General features: G+C 32.9%; 1 protein-coding gene across 7 annotated transcripts in view; it reads left to right on the top strand.

Annotated features, from left to right (window-relative positions):
- Positions 1 to 602: 602 nt before the first annotated feature.
- Positions 603 to 22,402, top strand: part of LOC143248800 (microtubule-associated serine/threonine-protein kinase 3-like) — a 117,214-nt gene continuing 95,414 nt past the window's right edge. For 4 of the 7 annotated variants that reach the window (XM_076497547.1, XM_076497551.1, XM_076497550.1 and 1 more), the window contains exons 1-2: positions 603 to 1,047; positions 13,434 to 13,757. In XM_076497547.1, the coding sequence (XP_076353662.1) occupies positions 13,434 to 13,757 (324 nt within the window). In that variant the 5' untranslated portion in view covers positions 603 to 1,047. Of the gene's footprint in view, positions 1,048 to 7,848; positions 10,863 to 13,433; positions 13,758 to 22,402 lie in introns of those variants that run through there. The other 3 variants (XM_076497548.1, XM_076497549.1, XM_076497553.1) reach the window with 3 other exon arrangements.

Below are 22,402 nucleotides of genomic sequence, written 5' to 3' on the forward strand. Positions count from 1 at the left end.
ATTTATTTTTTACAAGAAATGAGACCCATTTTGCGCCGATTGTTATTTACAGCATGAAAAGAAATTAAAAACATAATTATGGGGGACGATATAAAGTTGTCGTTTGATGCCAATTGATAAATACGCCAGAACAGTGATTTAAATAGATCGGAGTTTTCTTATACCCTTTTTCTTGCGAGTGAGGTGGGACCCTGTTGGCGGTGGATCCTGGGAAAATGCCCCTTTACGCATTGAATGAAACAGATCTACGAATACAAAGTTCAAGTTATTACCGAATACTTTTGAATATATGCTTTAATAAAATCAAATATTATTTCAAAATATTAACTGGAACTGTATTTGATAAATGCAAGATACAGAAAAACAGACACATAAGGAAAGTAACCTTTTCATTGATCGTAGGATTTTGTTGTATTAGACCAATCTTTTATAGCTTATTCTCCTAACCAATCTGGTTTTCATTGAAACACAAAGCAAAAAAAAAAAGCTATTATAGTAGTGAGAATAAATTATTAATTTGGCTTAAACACCTTTCTGGTCATCGACACGAATGGCCTCAATCTTTCTAAATAGTACGTAATATATCCACTAGGGACCGTTAACTGCGTTTAATGCTCTTTTCCTTGTATTACTAAAATTTAAATATGTTAGATGTATTATTGAATTGTTGAGGAGATTTCGTGATCATTAGTTATAGTATTAATATCAGTATTGCAGTAGTTTCTCAGTTTTTGGCTTATATTTACTATTGATAAAGGTTTAGAAGGCATTTGAAATCCAACATGTGATAATGAATGGGTCTGAAGTTTTGACCAATAGTTTACTATTACTGATAGTAATACTTGTGTCTGCTATGACTTAAACAATGTTGAGATTTAACTTAGTGTAAAATTGTAATAAGTTTAATTTTTAAATTCAACGAACTTAGTGTGTCGTAACTTGAGTTAATGTAGATTTAGAATTTAAGATTCAAGAAACGTGTATAGGTAGGACCCAATTTCCTTCAGTTTACTGTTGAAAAGGATTGGCCTATATTCTGAAGCAAAGGTAGGTGAATTATTATACACTATTAGTTATAACTTATATAAATTTTTAATGTTTAGTTAATTTTGAGAAGATAAATTAGTGAAACGTTTGTTTCATGCGGATTTGTACTGCACCAAACCTGCAATATGAAAGGTCTAGCTTGAAGTGTTTACTTACAAACTAATTGTTTATTCAAATAGCAGCCTCTATATGATTTCTGTAACGAGCTCTTGTTGATGTTAAAAAGTTGCCTAAAGAAAATAACATCGTGAAATGTTTTGACAGATGTTTTTTATACATTATCATATTGTAAATGTGTGTTTTGTGATTATTTTCATAAGATTATTGACAGGTTAAGGAATATGACAAAGTTAAGGTGTCAGAAACTTGTGAATAAACTTAAAAAAAAAAGGATCAGATCATAAGTTACTTTCATATATCCAGCAAATATTTTAAACTAACCACATATTTGGTTAATCAAACAGTATATAACTAGATTCCTTTAAAAAAACTAATTTGAATCTAGAGTTTCTAATCTTTTACCTGTTATCCCTAATATAATATTTCTTTCAATAGTATTATGGACAAACACAAAAAAAACTTTCCAAATCCTTAAATGTTTTAAAACTTGGACCAAGATCTTAATTTTTATGGCATCCATTAAAATCAACTCGAATTTCAAGCCTTTTGTTTTCAAACTATTTAAATTGTGTGCTAAATTAGTAGTGTGTCTTATCACTATTTCCTGGATGGTGTATTGCTCCTGAAACAAATAAGATAAACAAACAGCTTGATAATTTGCTTATTCAATATAAATTGTCTTTGGACTTTAGTTATCTAAACACTTGATTGTAGCTTTACATAACATATGGACAACGAAAGATTATATAGTTTTTGAAGACTGTCTCTACACACACCCTCCTCTTGGAGAAACAGGTTTTTAAACAACCTTTTATTTTTAGGAGATTATTTCTGGCCTCCACAATTGCTGACAGCAACTTATTTTATAAGCCAATCATCATAAATGAAGAAGAATGTGTAATAATATGCCAATCAAACTTTACCTTTTATATCCAACAATAGTGCCAAATTTTGCTCAGTACCAGGGCCATTCAAGTTGGCTGGGGCATATCACTTATAGTAGTTTCTGAAATGTTTATCTTGTGAAATTGCATAACTAACAACTGTCACAGTATGTGCTAGATGAAGTTGAACTTTGGGTGTAATTTTTATCAATTGTAGTTAAGTCATTACAGATCAGAATTAGGGTAAGGATTTATTAACACTATATTATTAGACATTATTTTATTACAGTTGTTAATTTATCTCCTTTTTGTATATTAACTGTACAACATCACACAAAGAAATCACAGTCCTTTGCTCTGTTGATTTCTGATAGTGATTTATACTTTAATAAGATTAGTTCTTACCCCTTTTTTGTTGTTTTATACTAAGAAAAAATGAGAAATCCAAACCTATTTGTGTAAGTTAATACTGTCATTCCTTGAATCATCTTAATGGCCCAACTCTGAACCATTTCCGAAAGTCAATAACCCTTTGTGAATGAAGAGGTTAAAATTGCACATGCTATTTCAGATGAGGCTGAACTATTGTGATTTCTAGAAAGATATAATTACCTTTTATGGTTTGTAATTCAGATCTCTAGAAATTCATTCTAAAATTGTACGATTTATATTATGATAACACAAAGACTGTTATTTTGGACTGTTATTTGATCTAAGTCATTCTGTTGGTAGTACTTAAAAAATCTCAATATATATATATATAACTGGAAATACCTCAGAATTTAATGTTATCTGTAGGCTTCACATATTTTGACTATATCAATATTATTAATATAAATAAGAAAAACTACTGACTCATGAAATACTCCACTAGTAAGAAGGGTCCAATTTAACTAGATCCCATTAATAACGTTTTGCCTCTTTTCAGTATCCCAAACTTTCTTCACCAGTTTGAAAGTTTAAACTATTTTAATGAATTTATTTAAAGCTTTCTCAAACACTTAGCTACTTGGCATACTGAAGTGGAACCCACCATTATCAATAGAAGTTAGTAAATAAAAGTAGGCTTAATATCACCTTTAAGTCACTGTGGTAGTAATTTATTTACTATTTTTTATTTTATTATCTTTGCATTTTCCTTGTTTTTTATTCTATCAATTATAATACACCATCATGCAGAGAACTTTTTTCTAGGTTCAATCATCCCATCTGTTGCAGTAATTTTTAAGCATAAACTTGATAATATTTTACTTAAGTCTTTGATATTGGAAAGTAACTCACCCAAAAGACAACAAACCTGCTTTTGTTCCTCAATTTCAAAGCTTTCTATAATTTTTAAAATTATCTCTTTTTATTTGCAACTTCCATCATTAGTTGTTTATACATACAGTGTAACAAGAAAATGCCTTTTGGTACCTGCAGCTAACTGTCATTATGTTCTGTAAGCTACTCTCTAACTGTTGCTGTGTTGTGTGAGTTATATTCATTACCTGGATGATTATAAATTTCACTCTTATGTAGGTTGTTAGTGCAGATGAGAAGTTAATATTAATTTCCTGTACTTTATTACCAAACTCTAGTTTAAACTTTCTACTACAGCTGTATCTAGAATTCATTGAACCCTGATTTTATACCTCTTTTTGATCATCTCTTTCCTCATTGTAAGCAGACAAGGGTTCAAATCTAGTAGTGGTACTTTTCAGGGCTAACTGAACTTGCCCCTGTATCTTTAACTTAGAATTACTATGAAACTTTGTAAACTCAGCTTTATTCTTATCTCCTTCCCAAATAGAATTTACTTTAATTATCCATTTCTTTGTTTTGTTTCCTTGATTTTTGTTCCTAATCTGTTTTCTTTGTCTAATTGTACAGTGTCTCTGAAAGGTATCTCTAACTTAACTCCAAGCAATTCTGATTGAGAAGTTTGCACATAGGATCACATGCAAAAGTTTAAATAGTTTTCAAATGAGACCTGAAACTCTTTCTTTTAAATACTTTACTATTCTAAAGTTTTTGAGTTTTGAGTCTTGTATGAAAACCATTATCCCCAAGTAAGCAAGCTCTATATCTGTATTTTCTTTCTGAATTTACAAATATGAAAATACAGAGTAAACAATTTTAAAAGACATTAACTGAGATGGGAGGGGTCTATCTCCACCCTAGTTGACATGCCCTTGCATTGAGGGTGATCACATAACTGAGAAACTTGGAGAAATCATGGAGTGTGCTCATGACCACCAAGAGTTATTCTAGGCTTTGGAGTAATCACATACACATGGGTTTCCATAATATCAGTTGAATATAAAATGCAACTTTCAGAGCCTTTTTTCGTGGCAGTGTTTAATGCACTCTGAAAGGCAGTTTGGTAAGCTTTTGTACAAGCCCCCTGATGACTGTGGGTCTGAGGCAGTAATTCCTCCATCTCCTTACTGAGGGTCAAAATGTTAAAGGAAATTAAATAATTATCTAAAACTTAAAAAGGCTTATAACTTGTGCATTCACACAAATTAAGCTACTTAATATTAAAGGACAACAAGGGACTTTTGGGTTCAGCTAGTTGTTTTGTCCACTTAACTGGACCTTTTAAAAAAGAAAAGAAAATTTAAAGCTAGCCCTTATTCAGACATTTGTCAGGTTTTCCCTTAAATTAACTCATCTAACACATCTAAAGGCAATCCATTCCAGATGCCAACCAGTCTGTTAGAAAAATAAACCTGTCTTAGTTGAAGATGACTTCTTCTCTGCCAAGTTTTGTGTGTTTTATAGTCTTACCATTGTATGTAAAAAAAAAAGAAAAAGGTAATGCATCAACCCTGTCATCTCCAATAACAATATTGGAACATCTTAATCAGGTTCCCTAAAACTCACCTTGTTTTACAAAGGAAAAGTTTAAAATCTTAACCTATTCTCTTTATGATAACATTTTCATCATAAGTATCATCCTCGATGCCTTTTTCTGAAACTTTACCGACAACTTAATGTCTTTTTTTCAGTTAAGATGAGTAGTCCGAAACCAAACATAACACTCCAAATGTGGCCAACCAGTGAGCTGTACAATGACATTGTAACCTCTTTAGACCTCTATTTAGTGTTTAACATAACATTATTTTTAATGCACGCTTACAATTTATGACAGTGTACAAGTGTTCAAGCTGTAGGAGAAAATAAACTTATCATATTTGCCATGTCACTATCAACTGCACATTACTTTGATGGCTTAAGAGACTGATCAAACAGAACATCAAGATCTTTTTCTTCCCTAACACTGTTAAGGTTATTTGCATAAAAAAATTATGCTTATACTTCAAATTGATATCCCACATCACCTTTATAATAAAAAAAAAAATGTGGCATTTGTTCTACCAACTCACCAAATAATTCAAATTCTTATGTAAAGCATCATCATCCTCATCAGAACCAGCAATACCCAAGACCTTAATGTCATCAAGAAATTTAAGTACTTTATTGACCATTCCTTTATATGTCATTTATGTAAATTGTAAAGAACAAATCCTAACAATGAGCCCTAAGACAGGGCCTGAGAGAAAACTTCTGGGTCATGGTACTTTCTCTGTTTTTGGGTCCTTCATCCTGTCAATTGTGTATATTTTTTTCACCTGCCAAGACTTGCTGGAAAGCAGTACAAGCATATAAAATATTGCTTTTCCTCAGAGAGGAGAAGGAGGACTGTTCAATATTGTATCTGTGGAAAATATTTGCTTGAGCCTGTTGATTTGCACTAGTTGTGCCACCCTTCTCCCAGGTCATGCCCTTAGGTACCTCACTCATGAAATTAATCCAGTTTGACTGAATTCCATTTGTAACCACCTCCTGCTTCCTTCCACCTGGCTAGTTCTCTAACCCGTGAGTCAACCTATCCTTCATACCTACAGGTATAACAACCTTTTTTTAACACGTTTTTTTTTGTGGCATCTTGCCAAATAACTTCAGAAAACTCATTTAATATCTTCAAAGAATTACGTTTAGGAAGGCAAGATTTTTTCCCTTGTGAAATCGTGAATAACATCTAAAAAAATTTTAAATTTTGGTATTTCATTTACTGGTATATCTTATTATAATCAGTCATTCTAGACAATTTTTATCAGATAATTATTTGATTTATTATATATGGTGATAGTTTATATCAAATATTCTTTTGTAAATTAAAATGTAACATTTTACTACACCATGAAGTTGAAATGGTGAAAAGTAGAAAAAACAATGTCATGTGTGGATATGTAGACCTGGAAAAAGCAGATTTTTTGGTAGAGAGAGAAATAATGAAACCACTGTCTTTGATTGTAAATTATACACTTCATTAAAGTGTTACAAATGAATAAGTCAAAGATTTTGAGGATTTGACTATGTACTAGGGAAGATAAATTAATCTTATGTCAAATAACATTGTATACTATTGATATAATATTTTTGATTTATTCACATGAAAATCTTTCTGATTTTTCAAATTGTTACTAATATAACATCATTGTGTTAAAGATTTGAAATTTTCTCTTCTGTTTGATTATTATAAGTAGAGTTTCGTAAGTATTATTTCAATAATTTACTGAAACTAACATGTGAATTGTAAAAGTATTTATAGCTATTTTTCTGAACTTTTAAATGGTTGTCTGATGTTACTGTGAATCTAGAATTTAAAAATTGCTCTTAGACTAGTAATATTTAACAGCTGTCTCTAGAATTGAGAAATTAGTTTACTTTGTTAACTGGTTAAACTTGTACAATAAGCTATTCTCATCTGAGACTTGGATAGTTTGAAAAATTGAAACTTGTAATAACTGTAAACACTAATTTTAAATATGTTTGTTTTCATGAGTTGTGACACTTGGTGATTAAGCTGAAAAAAATCTGTTAACACGAAATCACTACATGAAGATTTCAGTTTGTTTACATTACTCTTCTAAGCAGTACTGATAAGCTATGAACTCTGCACAACCAGTTTACTGTAATTGGTGTAGTGAATCAAATAATAGATTACTTTTGTGCCATCTTTTCTACACAGAAATTTGTCTTCTTGAGGAAAATAAATTCATAAATGATGCAAAATCACAATGATCATATACTGATTATTTGGATATTTGGAATAATCAAAAATAGAAATAAATGGAAACAGTTACTTGGATTAGTTTGTTTTTTTTGACATTGCTTTAATTATGATTGTGATTAAGTTATGTGGCACCAAATTATATTGCATTAAAACCAATTGGGTGTTGACAAATTAATATTCAACAGTAATATTACACATCAAAACATGGATCAGTCTTCATGCATTTTGGTTGTGTACTATTATATAACAATTATGTAAAAAAAATCACTTCTGATATGATATCTTGCCTCCACCCAGAATGAAGTTTTCTCTATTTGTACTGCTATCTATATGTGAAGTTTGTACTTGTCTCTATTTGTACTGCTATCTATATGTGAAGTTTGTACTTGCCAGTAGCCTTGAAATTCTCAACCACCCTTGCATGTTTTTATTTGAGGCAGCTGTGTTATAGCATGGCAATGAGCATGAGAAAACCAATGGGAGTGTGACACAGTTCCCAGCATAGCTGACTCCCTCTGTTGGACTTAGCTCCAAATCATTTCTCATGTGGCACTCGTGGTGTTAAGAAATTTTATACTTGTACTTTACAGACTTTTTAATCAATTCCTTGTTTCTTTTATTGGAATTTAGTTTTTGTTACACTTGTAGTCTGAAATTTTAGTTTGTATGCAGCATTATGTGTTTTATTTCAATACATGATACTTTGGAGTTCTGTGTTTGGACTTTTTCTACTCTTTAATTAAGGTGCATTCAAATTTTCACTTTACTATTGCAAAGAAAAAAAATGGCTTTTGTGGTTTTGGTTCCACAATTGTTGACAAAAGATATTTGCTATGTTTTCTAGGAGTTTGATATTTTCATGCAGTCTCCTGATCTATCTGCAGGTGCTCTTCTTGTGACTTGTTAGGTGGTACCCGAACACAAGGACATGGATTTCCACAACCTGTTTACTTCCCCTTCCTGTGCAACATGGTCATGCTTAGCTCCAGTGACTGTGCTCAGGCCTCTTTCTTATATTCTAAAGTTAATAAATCACATGCATTACATTTATTTTTATCTTCCTCTTTCCTTTTGGGTGTCACATTTTTGGGCCAGTGTTTGGTTCTCTCCATCCTGTTGGATAGTTTTTCCCATATTTGCATCATGCTATTTTCCCTCTTTCGTTCCTATTTCTTGCTGCCTTCCCGTTTATCCTCCTCCTAATGTACTAGTGCCTGTTACATGGGTCTCTGAGATTAACTGGTGGTTTGTTTGTGAATGGTTTTGGAAACCACATTGATTGTGGGGTGGGGGACCAGTGGGACCAAGTTTTTGCACTTTGCTACTGTTTGTGATTCCTTTATCACAGACCCTTAGATTCTGAGGGGTTTTTTTGAAGGGCTCATTCTTCATTGTAGTTCCTTTCTTCTCTCTCCCCTTATCCCATATCCTTCCCCTTCCTTGGGAACCCATCTCCAGCATGATTTCTATTTATTCATATCCTCCCTTTCCCTTCATCCATGTCTCTTCTTTGAACTGCTTCTTATATCTTACTTGATTCACCATGGAGTCCTACTGTTTATCTCTTTGGTCTTTCTTCCTGGTCTTTGTTAGATGAAGTTGGATGTCTTGGATGCTTACCTCTACATTCCCATCTCCCCATCATCTTGACATTTTCCTCTTTTTTACCATTAGGGTTGTATCTACTACTTCTGGGATCTTTTGGTTGCTTGGCTTCAGTTCTCTAAATTTTTTTTTAATATATGGTCAAAGCCTTTTCCTTTCTTCTTCATTCTAGGGACCTTTGGTTCCATCATGACTTGGATGACTGGTTGTTTCTTGCTCCTTCACATGCCATATCTTCTCATATTCAGTTTCTTCTTTGGGAGACTGTACTGGTAGCTTGGCTGGCCAAGTTGGAGAAGTCTTTTTTTTTTTCTTTCTTTTCTCCCCCACTCAATATCTTGTTTAACTGTGTGAGAGGTTCCCTCTCTTTTGGGAATGTGGACTTTTGTGGAGGTTTTCATTCCCCTTTGTTGAGCCCACATGCAACCCCTTCAGTGGGCTTTACAAGATCAATGTAACCTCGTTTGGGATTCCTTTCATGATTTCTCATTCTGTTTGCCCTTTTTCAAGGTGAGTTTACCAATGTAAGTGGTATGTCTATCACTGGTTTTCTTGCCATGGCTATCCTCTGTTCTATCGTACTCTCCTGCATTTGCCTTCCTTCATTACCTGATTGTTTTTGACAAGGGAGCTTTCAGTATTCACGAATGCTGGTAATTGCATGGCCTTCTCAGTTACTTTGTTTCACAAAATTTTACTGTTTTTATTCCTACCATCCTTGCTATGTCATTTCCTACTGCTCTTCCTTCTTTGAATTTTGAGATTCCAAGTCATCATTCATACCCTTACACCTACTGTTTTTGAACCTATTTCATTCCTTTCCTTGTATCATTTTTCCTCAGACCCTTTTTTTCCTCCTTATTTTGACATGTGGATGTCTCTAGCATGTTGTCTCAAAGGACCTATGTTATTCTCAACATTGGCTGCATATGAGGGCATTTTTATGATCATTCCCTTTTCCCTCTTTTTTTTTTTTTCTCTCATCTTTATCATCATCCTGATCTGATTCTCTTAGATTCTGTCTAGGCTCTCCCTTTCCTATCTGTTTGAAGGTACCATCCCCTTTCCTGTGATCCTACTATTGTTGCTCTTATGGATTGAATTACCTGGTTTATTCTTCCCTGTTTCCTGATGATGGTCATCTATTTAAAGTCTTTTCCCATTCATTCTTTTATCATCCCATGTACCTGGCTGCTTGGTTCTATCATAGTTTGGCAAGTTTCCTGCTCTGTATGTTACTGTCTATCTACCATTCCTATTTTGAGCTCCACAGTTTTTCTACGAGTGGGTAGGTGCTCTTTTTCTTCTTTAGAGGAAAATTTCTCGTATATACAGGTCCTGCTGTGTGGCAAGTGTTGATTGACCAAGTATACTTATTATTAAACTTGTATTATATGACTATTTAGGCTGGTAACACCCACCATAGAGATAGGATGGCCCTCAAGACTGCTTGCAGGTTTTCTCTTGGGATATTTTGCATTATAAATATGTTTGTCCTGGAATGTAAACTCATGGACTAATATGAGTAGAACAGAGGGGAATTGCTTCATACCTGTACTGCTGATTGAGTTAGGAATGATTTAACTTTCAGAATAGTTTCATGGTCACTCATTGCACTGTCTCTCGTGCTTTGTTCCTTTTGGGAATCGTTACCACTTACTAACTTCTAGCTGCTGGGCTGGTAGATCATGGAGGCTTCCTCCTAAGTTTACTCGGTTCCACTCAATTGAAAGTAAAGTGGTGATGTTCTGTCATTGCAGATGTGTATAGAAATTCTTTCTACTGCAGATGTGGTTATAGACTGGATGGTTTCTATCAAAATGCATATCATCTCAGCAGTTAATCACTCTCCCTTTTGCCATCACCAAGATGTTAGTTACCGAGGGTTACTGACGTTGGTCCAGTCACGTTGCACTCACATGCGAGTCTCTTAGGTACCCTTTTCCTAGTGTATATGGGATGATTCATTTAGTGACATTTGGTTCTGAATTGGAGTTGAACTGCCACATTGCTATTTGCTTCAACATCATCCTGATGTCTGTCTGTTCTCGGAGGCTACTGGTGTTAGTTGTGATGGACATGTACCCATGATGATGTGGGTCCTTGGAATGTAAGATCCTTTTCCAGTTTTTGTGTCCAAGGTGAGCAGTGGAGAACCTTTTTCCTAACCTGCACCAGATGTTTTTATTGGTTTGATGTTGGAAGATGTTGACTTGTACTAAAAAAATTGAACTTTGAATTTACAATAAGATGCCATGTCAAGATAAAAACAAAATGTAAAGGTTATTTTTGCATAACTTTAAAAATATGGTTATAATAACAAAACATTGAGGCACTGTACCTAAAAGGATAAAAACAGATTTCATAAAATCAATTACTATGATTTGTTATTTTTAATGGTTATGATAATGATTTTTAATGAACATGATACTTAACTGAGGATGTTTGACTAGTGAAGTGCATTACACAGAAAGAAAGCAAAATAATAGATTAGTGAAGATAAAATATATTGTAAAATGATTTGGATGATTTTCCAAAAGGAAAACTCATGCTTCTGTATTATAAAGGTGATTTGTCAGTATGGAAAGTTTTTTTTTATAATTACATCAATATCATTTAAATTCAAAGTGAGCATTGTAAAAATATTATTTACACTGTTTAATGAAGGATAAAATTAAGTTGGAATAATTTATTGTTTTATAGAATGAATAAATAGTTTTCAGATAACAGAAGAAGAAAGATGTGTGAAAACTGTTTCTTTTAAACTTTATATACAGAAAAACTGTTTTATTGATCAATTTTAATTGAAATATAAATATCAGACCTCTAATCTTAGTTGGAAAAAAATATCTAATAATTGTAAAATTACTAAGAACAAGAAGTGCCTGTTTCAATTCTAAAATATGGCAAACTGCCCGGTTGTTTTTCAGTAGTATGCCAAACATTGTGTTTGTTGTGGAAACTGTTTTCATATATTTATTGCCAAGTTCTGTATCAAGGTATGAAGTATATATAACTGACTTCAGCAATGTGAGATTCATTTATCCTGCTTTAAGGACTCTAGGTTGCTTTCATTGCATGTAAACAAAGCTTTTATTAATATGTAACTTCAATGCTTGAGATAGTGTGTAATTATAAAAGTGTTCATAGACAGCACCCGTTTTGTATTCCAAAATGGTGTGAATAATATTTCCAAAAAGTCAGAATATGCTTATTCATTGTTTATTTTGAAATGATACATGCGTAATGTTAATTATACAGAACAAATTATGAATGTTACTGTTTCTGATAAACTTTGTCATGCTAGTCTGATCAGCTTCTGACTAAAATTTAACAAGAAATGATTTTGTATTTTGCACTTGAACAAAGAATAAAGGCATAAGAAATATATGATATCATAACTACTGATAACTATGTAATTGTTGTGGACTTATGATGAATAATTTCTGTTTATAAACAAAGCGGAAGGTTCCTGTTGTAGTAATTTTCTTACTTTGGAGGAAGCTCAAGTGTGAAGGATATTTGTTTTCATCCAGAACATTTAAAAATAAATTTGAAACATTTAATATACTAAGATCTGTAGTCATAAATAAAATAAGCAACTGTAAATAGGTAGTTACATGATGCGAACTCTAATTGAATATGGAGAGATATTTTGTTATTGGAAGAAAGAAAATGAACTTGTTTTTCCAGAAGTGTGTCAGTAAACCTTAAATTCCATATATATATTTAGAATATTCATTTTGTATAGTGGTGGTGAAAATAAAATTACCTTTTTTACTGACATCAACAAGCATTTAAGAGTTCTTCATAGTTAAGTTGATATTGGCATGCCCCAGAAATCTGTTTCTTTAATGGAATTGGTACTAACATTTCTGTTTTTTTATTTAAAATTACTGATGATATCTGTACAATAGGTTGGCTGGTAATAAGGAAAGTAACATAATCCAGGGACATCAAGAGACCTTATAGCAAGTCTGTGTGCATGTGTGTGCATGCACACACACACACACACACACACACACACACACGAAAAAGTAAAAATTGAATCCATGAATCCATCCTTCATTTTTCTAGAAATTTTCAATTCTCTTCTTACATTCTTACAGGTCATCATTGTTGGCTATAACTCATTCCATGTCCCAATTACCTCATCTAATTGATGTTTTGCCCTTATTTTGTTTGACAAAAATGTAGTGCTGTGTTTTATGCGCTTATGTTTAGTAGGTGTTTGTGTATTCATATTTTGTTATATTTTTGTGTAATTTAATTATTTTGTGTTTTCACATTTTAACTTCAAGATGGAAAGGAAGATTTGTGTTTCATGCCACTTGAGCTATTTCTCTACAATACTCAGGGTATGTTAGTATTGAAAAATGGTGAGATTACTTCTTTATGCAAAACTACCTTTCCTTTCTCTGTAATTGTTCCCTGCTGGTACAGTGGTAAGTCTATGGATTTACAATGCTAAAATTAAGGGTTTGATTCCCGTTGGTGGACTCAGCAGATAGCCCAATGTGGCTTTGCTATAAGAAAACAGAAGCTCCTCTGTAATTAAACAGTAATACAATTCTTCCCTACCCTGTTTTAAAATTAAAAATAACTAAGTATGTAAAAAGCATACCAATGCATGTTTTCAAATTCCCTGTTTATCTTAACATCTTTGCAGGTGTACATATATTAGTTTTCAGTTTCCAAATATTTTTTGACAGATGAGTGATGCAGAAAGGGAACATGCCCCTTGGCGACGTCGAAGAACAGAAGCCTTTACGGGATGTTCCTCATCTGCACCCCTCTCAAGACAAGTCACTTGTATTCATCGCAGTCGGACAACACAGTCAACAACAGTTGGAAGTTTTATGAAAAAGCATAGACTTCAAGAAGTACTAGAAGGTTTAATCCCTTCAGATACAACAATGGCAGTGTTTTGTGCCCTAACAGATCAGGATTTGAAACAAAAATATGGTATTACAGATGCAAGGATGAGGGACAAAGTTAAGACTGTAATACATCTAGCAAATGAAATGGAGTCCCAAGTAAGTAGAATACACAACAAGTGTGTGTGTGTACTTTAAGAAAACTGTTTTTATTTTATAAGACATTATACATAGGTGCTGCTATGTAAATGAATAAATATTCTTAATTAAATGTGTGTATTGAGTGTATATGCTACTAAAATGAAGCTTATGTTTTTTATGGTTATGGATTGAATGGTCTTTGAAGCTGTATGAACTTTCTAATGCTAGATGACTAAGCTAGTTTGTGTGTGAAATGTTTATCAAAGTATATAAAAACTGTATTAGGTAATACGAGCAAAATCTATGACTCGTTAGTATTACCTACTTGGATTCTAGTGACTCACATTTCCTGTGCTAAACAAGAGAATGTATCTCATAGGTAATACTGCAATTATTGAAACACAAAAACAGCAACAAATGTAATTATTACATTTAACAAAGTACTATGTTGATATTTTCATTTTATTTTTAAATGTATTGTAAAATTATAAAATTGTCAACATGTTGTTTTCATGTATTTACTAATTAAGTTAATTTATTGTGTTTTATAACTAATTGCAGATTCTATATACATAGGAATGTAAAGTAGACAAAGTAATAGACATGTCTGTTTTTATCATTTTACTTGTAATAATGAATTGTAACCAGTTTCTGCTTTGCTTGCCATACAGTAGTTGGGTTTTTACAGTGTAACTACTGTATAATATTGTTTGTTTTTAAAGAAACTGAAATTTGTTCCTGTTAGTGCATGTTCAGTTGGTTATAAAAAACCAATAACTTTTATTGTGCTGTAAAGATGTAGTTTGTTCGTTTTAAACGGAGAAAATGTTACTGTGTCGCAAGTATTTTATATTTTTCATTGTAATTAAAGGCCCGATTTTAAATGCAGTCTTGTACAAAGAAGTTCACTTCTCTGTTGAGTTACCGATACATTTTCTGAGAATATGTAATTATTTATTATGCTATGTTTAAACAATTATTGTGTTATGAGTAGAACAATTTTTTGTTTGGGGTAATTGTGGTTCTCAGTTATTTTTCTTACATTTTATAAATGTGGGGGGTTGGATGTGATCTCCATGCATTTAACTTGGTGGATTTGATACTTGATAGTATGTGTAGCTGCATAAGATATTTATAAAATTTGCATGTACTAGATTTGTCTTGATTTGTAACTGTGTTTAATTTGGACTTGAATGATTCATTTGAACATATAGTGTGTTTTAACAGCTGTCCTACTTACTCATAAGAAGCAAGTATCTTCCTTACCTATAGTAAGTTGGGCATTTGACTGGAATAATAATGTCTGCAGGTGTTGTGTAAGCAGTCTGTATGTTTCACAACATAGTATATTCATTTCTTAGTTTTGACATCAATCCATTTTAGACTTGCTCAGTAGTGGCTCCAAGGTCTAGCTGGGTAACTAGGGAACATTGAAATATAAACAGTATTTCTTTCATGAAATTCATTAAAAGATTATGTAAATTTGTTTATTATTTGAATTCTACAATACAATGTAGTTGCAAAAGAGTTTCTTGTACAAAAAAATATAACTCTGCCCCAGCTCATAAACATGAAACTGTTACATAAGTTAGTTTCATTTTGTTTTCACATAAAAAAAAAAAAAAACATTTGGAATGAAAAAGTATAAGATTCTTATACAACTAGTAAAGTTTTCCAGACTTGATAGGAATGAAATTTGGAAGGTTGTGCCACCTGTATTATTCTTGATGTTAAATGTAGCTGTAGTAAATATGTGTGTGTGACCATTTTGTGTTTAGTCTCTTGAAAGTTTTTTCCAAATATGTATTTATGAATGACTTTGGCTCCTCCTTAACCAAATATCAAAAATCTATTCTTCAAAGTTTTCAAAGTAACTTCTTCCTATTAACTTTTATGTTTTTACTTAATTTAATGAACAGTTTGAGTATCCCAATTAGCATACAGATATTGATGGAACTTTTTACCAAAATGTTTTTAAATACTTTATTTCTTATGGACATTTATTCAAAATATAGAAGTATGCTTTCTTTGTCTTTGTTTGACTTATCCCTTCTTCTCTCAAGTGTAGATGTTTGATGACCATTTCTCTGTTTCCTAAACACTTTAATTTAAAAAACAAAGTATATTACTAAATTTGTATGAAGAGGTTACAGTGGTTGACAGTATATACAGTATGTATTGACTTGTGTGTTACTCTATTTGGGAAGGAAGTTTATTTTTCTATTTACAGCAATTGTATTGGGGGATACTATTATAAAACTGTACTGTTTGTTTAACTTCTGGCTGAGGAAATAGGTTAAGATAATTTATCAAAACAATATATGGGTCATTCTGGTGTATTTATAATTAATACAGTCAGCTATCAAGAGATTAGTCCTGTGATATGTGGAGGTCAGTTGTGTATTTCCTGCTACTTGAGTATAGTTTATATGTTATGGGCCTGTTTTATGAAATAAGTTAACGATTAGTTTTGGGCATTAAATTTTTTATTATGGTCTTGCACAGCCAAAACTAGTGAAGCTGTAGGCTTTAGTAGCTATTTTTGCAGGAGCTCATTATAACTGTAAACCTCTTTCTTTTAGGGGCAAACAGTTTGCCTCAGTGAAGAAGGGTCCACCTTTCAAGTGTTTGAGTTACAGGGTTTTGTATTTTTGTGCCAAATTTACATTTTGAACTTACCTGTTTTTGTAACATCATGAATGATATAATTTTAAAGTTAGTTAGGTTGTAAACCTTAGGATCTGGTTTTAGTTAAGTTTACTAATATTCTAACATTAGTAAAGCTGTAGACCTTAGGATGTTTAGCATTTCTTTAAAATTACAAAAAAAGATCACTTCATTTTGATAGTTTTTTTAACTTTGATTAGATGATGTTAAACACTCAATACAATTTATTAATAATTCTAAGCATTTTGTTTACCAAGGTGTTATTTGTGTTCAGAAATTGCAAGACCTGTGTTTGATTGCAAGATGAATCTTAATGTTAGTTAAACATTTCAAAAGTTTTTGTTTTTGATTGGAGAGGAGATAAAAATGATTCTATTGGCTTAGTGTTTAAAACAGTTGAATTGTTGAGTACACCTTGAACATAATGACTGAAGTGGTAATAATGAAAATAAAAAATGTATTGATTGCTTTCAGAACTCCTTTGGGGTTCTTTATTGCACAACAGTTGAACTATAAGAAGATATTGGGTATCAAGTGTCACTAGTAGTATTCCTTACAGAATCTTGATATTTTATGAACATGTGCTTTGTCCCCATAAGAGTAAAGTTGGTTGGGTCTGAAATGCAACAGAAGGAAGAGCTCTCTAGGAGTGATGAAATAAATCTAGTTTTTCTTTTACTGTTTTGAGTATTTAATATATAGTTACGTAGACTGTACATTGGAAATAGAGTACATCTGTCAGTGCCATCTTTTACTTCACTGTTTCTTGTAAGCTACAGAAATAAGGACAGTATATAATATTTGGTCTCCAAAATAACAACAAAAAATGTTCAGGCAGCTTTTATGTATCACAGAAAACAAATATGGACTAGTTTACAATGGCACTTGCCCAAAAATTTACACAACCTTTCATGCAAGTGGAAAGTGTAATTTATTATCCTGTTTGAAGTAAATGTAATTGGAAAATTCCAGTACATCTTGTGGAATAGTCTGTTTTGTTTTTCATGTGAACTGACCTACTAAAAATTAACTACCCCCCCTTTTCTTTCTTTGACAACCACTTTTAATATTAAGGTTTTACATTTCTACTGAATTGCTTAGTAAACATTCTGCTTGTGCTAACAGTCATTCTCTTGTTACTATGATGAGATGGTACAAAGTCCTGAAAATACTGCCAGGGTTCCATGAGCTCTTGTTTTTATGTAGATGTAAGGTTTTCTTCAGTATAAGATAATGCACTGTATTAAACCAAGTAGAAACTGCTGATAAATTTCATTTAGTCAAAAGTTTCTTTGATTCATGTATGCAGCATCATTAAGCAATCTCAAATTCCATGTGTTTTAACACAAGTTTTTTATTTTTAACTTTCCATCTGTGGAGTCTGTTTTTAAACTGCTCTTTCTAAGTACTGTGTCAATAATTTACAAAGAAAATGTAAATCTTCGACTACATGTGACATGTAAACTGTAGCAAACATTTGCTGACTTGCTTTGGATCTTTTTATTAGCCTGATTTTATGTTCTGTATCTACTAGAAATTTCAAGTGCCTCTGAAGTATTCTTGTCATATTGAATATGGTTCCAGTTTTCAAAAAAAATTTTTTCATGGCATGCTAATATTCACATTATGATAAGTATCTGTCTTGATTCAGCAATTGCATTTTTTTTTTTTGTAAGGTTAGTTTTGTAATCTGTGAAACTAGAAGTATACAAAATTCAACTGTATCCTAAAAACTTCTTCCAGACATTATTAGTAAATTTTATCATCATTCATTCGTTACCATTGTTTTCCCTTTATAAATCTTGTATCATTTAATGGTTAAAATCTTCAAAACATTTTTACTTATAAATATCTAGTGAGCTGTGCTGGGTCAAGAGGATCATAGGGCCTAGGCAATCAAAGATTAACTTTTAAAGAAAATGTTCATATACCATAGGTATTGTGCCTATTTGCCTAATAAATACTCCAGCCCTGCTTGTGTGTGTGTGTGTGTGTGTGTATTTTGCCATCTATTTTCTATTTGTGCTATTTTATCCAAATTGTGTCCACTGAGACAGGGTCATCCACAGATAACCTTCTACATTACTAGTAATAGCAGTTTATAACTGGACAGTGTCCACTGAGACAGGGTCATCCACAGATAACCTTCTACATTACTAGTAAAAGCAGTTTATAACTGGACAGTGTCCACGAAGACAGTCATCCACAAATAACCTTCTACATTACTAGTAAAAGCAGTTTATAACTGGACAATCTTAGAGTTTTTAGAATGGAGATCTTCATTCTGTATTTGTCAGTGATAAGTGTTAATTGCTTTGTTGTTGTTTTTAATTTTTTTTTTTTACAGTTATAATAGCTATTTCCTTCCACAATATCACATAACCAACATCTCTTCTTACATTGCTTGCTTGTATATAATATGGCTTAAGAAAAGTTAAGAAAACAAAGATGTATCACAGCCCACAGAGCTGCCACGGTTTAGGAATCTGTTGAATGCCATCCCCATTGACTAAGTTATAAAGTTAAGGGTTTGCATTGTTAAAACCAGGCTTCCATACACTTGGGGGCACAACACAGATAGCCCATTGTCTAAGTTATCTTTTAAGAACAGACAACGAACGAACAAATATCTGTATGGTCCTGTTTATGACCTTGGCAATCAGATCCTGTGATGGACCCCTCCATCTGCTCTCCTAGACAGTAGATATAATTTTTATTTCGCTTTTATGTTTAATATTTGGGAAAATGCTAATGTTATTACTGCACGAGGGCTAGATTTTGTACCTGGAATTACGACCGAGAACTCCTGAATCCTTTCGTTGGGCCCTGTCCATGTATGCAACTCTGTTAACACTTAGCGTGTTTTATCGATTTCACCTACGTTAGGTTTGTGCGAAAATTCTACACATTTGCAAACAATTTCGTTCATAATTGCACAGTTGTCAAAGAAACTGCTAAATGACATTATGAAAACAAATTTCGGAGCATTGTAAAGTGCTAATTGCTCCTTCTAGGGTTATCTAGGGTATGGTTACCTGATTTCCAGAATGAAAAACTGTGGCATTTTTTTCCTTACGTACAAAATGACACTTCAGAAGCTTTGAAACTGTGTAAGTTACTATAACACATTTTCATTATTTGCTAAATAATCCCATGTTTATTGCGTCGCGTTTTTAAAACCTGGAAACTTTTGCCTTTCCTTAGAAATTCCTGCGAATGCCCATGTTCTGCTTTCTAAACTTGTACTTAAATTGTTTTTGTAGAAAAATATATAGAGTTGTAGTACTACGTATGAATCAGTATAACAATGCATATAAATGATGTGTGTAATCTACAAGTGTACATGCTTGTGCCTGCTTATAGCTAAGGTAAGTACAAGAGCCAACGAATACTAGTTTTTGTGAATTATAAAAAAGTTCTTACAAATGGCTATATCTCTTAATACATTTTATAGTAAAATTAACACATAATTCAGGCTCGGAGCATCTATTTTTCAAACTTTTCTTTGGTGGCATTCCTCCAGACCACTTTGCATTGGCATGCTAAATCTGCTTAGTGCACTATTCTTTCGAGTATGTTCAAGAAGAAATTCTCAACTGCCGCGACACACGAACTTCTTTCAAGCAGTATTATATTAGTACACGAGACATTTGTTTCCTTTTTTATTAGCTATATTTTTATGCAACAGCAAAACCAAACGTGGAGTTCGCGTGTATACCCTATTTGCTTTTATTACTCATCACGGTCTCTACGAGCCTATCCTCAAATTGAAATTCGTTTAGACAGAATTAGAATAATTTAAGTGGTCCGCGGCTTAAACTTTTGTGACTGAAAAGCCGAAGTCGCCAACAGCTCCGCCAAAGAGCCTCATCCGGGCCATTTCGTGATAATTATAATATTAGTGTATAGACTATTCAGATATAATTGACAAATGTCGTTTTAACACAAACAACCAATACATTACGATGGTTCGCTTTTCCCTGTAAAATTTCGTCTTCCCGTGTTACATGCGGGCCGCCATGTCAATATGATATGCTCGCTGTCAATTCAGAAACTGAAGTGATTTTTATTGGGTTTATGGCCAATATTTATACAATTCCATAAAAAATATCGGATTATCGAATTAAAAATAATACTTTAATTATTGATCACTTTTTTCACGATTTACCGCGGATTAACATTAATGTATGGAGAGGTGTGATTCGGTAACAATGGCGGCCTTCATAAAGCTGATATAGAGAGCGGATAAGGTAGATTAAAGGTCGATTTTTATTGTAATATAATTTATTTATCTCCCAAATTAAAGCAAATCCTTTTTAAATATCCCCTTGAAGTTATACAGACAAGGAGAGTATGAGAAACTTTAAAAAGCCAGGTAGTAGATTTAATACATCAAAACTGTTGGGACAAGACTTGCTACAGCGGCTTAATCGATTTCGCGGTTTACTGGTCCGCGGCTTAATGGCGCTCCACTGTATATTAAGAGTTCGTACTTAAAGAATAAAACAACTTCAGAACCATTCTCAGCCGATATGCCGCGGCTAAATATATTGCTTAATTGTTTTCTTTTTAACGGCTGAGCGGATATACATATCATAATTCCAACGATTGCTTAATAATAAGTTAACAACTCATCTGAGATAAACTTCATTTAAACCAATGATACGGTAATGGTTTAATAAGTAAAAGTTTTTCTTTTACCAAAAAAAAACACGAGAAAAACCCCGCGAAAATGATCAAGACACAGGATGTCCGTCTTCACTGTCATTTTAATTTCCGCAAGTGGTCGTTGACACAGATGAACTTATTGTTTTTTGGCACTTTTGAAATACAATAACATATTGTATGTTGTGGAGGTGTGTTTTTAAAAACCTGAACTACTAAAAACATTCGTTTATTCCCATCATCTTGTCATAGTTAAAAGCTATTTCTTTACATTTCGAAAACCGGTCTGTCCATTCAGAGCACGTACAAAAGAATTGAGGGCGTTTAGTTTCTAAGACGTAAGAAATCACCGTATTCCATTTAACGACTGACCCTTTTCGCCAATACAATGTGTCTCAAAGGGCGCGCGCGCGTGTTTCCTTACACATATGTAACTGTGAAGCTTTAACACTCCTACGAAAAGTGGGGCCTAATAGGCTCCAGAGCAACTTGAAAGGTTATTAATATTAGGCTAATAATTTTGTATTTAAATGAAATTGCCATTTAAATCCATTAATGAATGGATTAACGAGATTCCCACTGTCCCTATCTACTATCTAGCGAAACCACAGCCAGGGGAACGGGCTTGGAGAAATCAGGACTAGAAACGTCTTTTCGTAGGAGTGTTAAGCATCGTTCAGAAGTAAAGCCGCTCAAGAACCAACAACGACCAAGAAGAAAGGGGGCGGCTGTAGTTACGAGAGTGTCATTAGTTGTTACGTCACATTGTGAAGGACTTGTGACGTCATGTTTTGTGTCGTATATGCGCTGTGCAAGATCTTTCTCATAAAAGTAAGGTTTACTTTTTAGATGTCTTATCAAAGATGGAATAGTATGAGGAAGAAAAATCTTATTATGAATAAAACAAAAAAATTTCAACCAACGTTTCCTTCACCGCCTGAGATACCTTCCACGTGCATGTTTACGGCTTTTGTTATCGTGAAACACACTTTCCCAGTTATTATTCGATACCACCACTATAAATTGTTGTATTATTGAAACACGACGAGAAGGAGTTCTTCAGACTTTTATCTGCAAAAAATAAACCTTTCAGTTTGTCTCCTGGGCCTAATGTGGCCCAGTCATTACTGTGCGAGACTATATTGATCTGCGGATTTAACGTTCGCGTCCCGTTACCGACAAACAAAATCACGCTTCACTGTTTGGAATCGTGGGTGTGTTATAAGTGTGACTGTCAAGGCTCACTCTTCACTTGGAGAAGAATAGCCTGATAGTTGGGGTTGTCGACTAAGTACTTCCCCTGTAGTCAACGATTTCAAAATTAGGGACCC

This window comes from Tachypleus tridentatus, chromosome 4 (genome assembly GCF_004210375.1).
Source record: "Tachypleus tridentatus isolate NWPU-2018 chromosome 4, ASM421037v1, whole genome shotgun sequence".
NCBI classification, from domain to species: domain Eukaryota; kingdom Metazoa; phylum Arthropoda; class Merostomata; order Xiphosura; family Limulidae; genus Tachypleus; species Tachypleus tridentatus.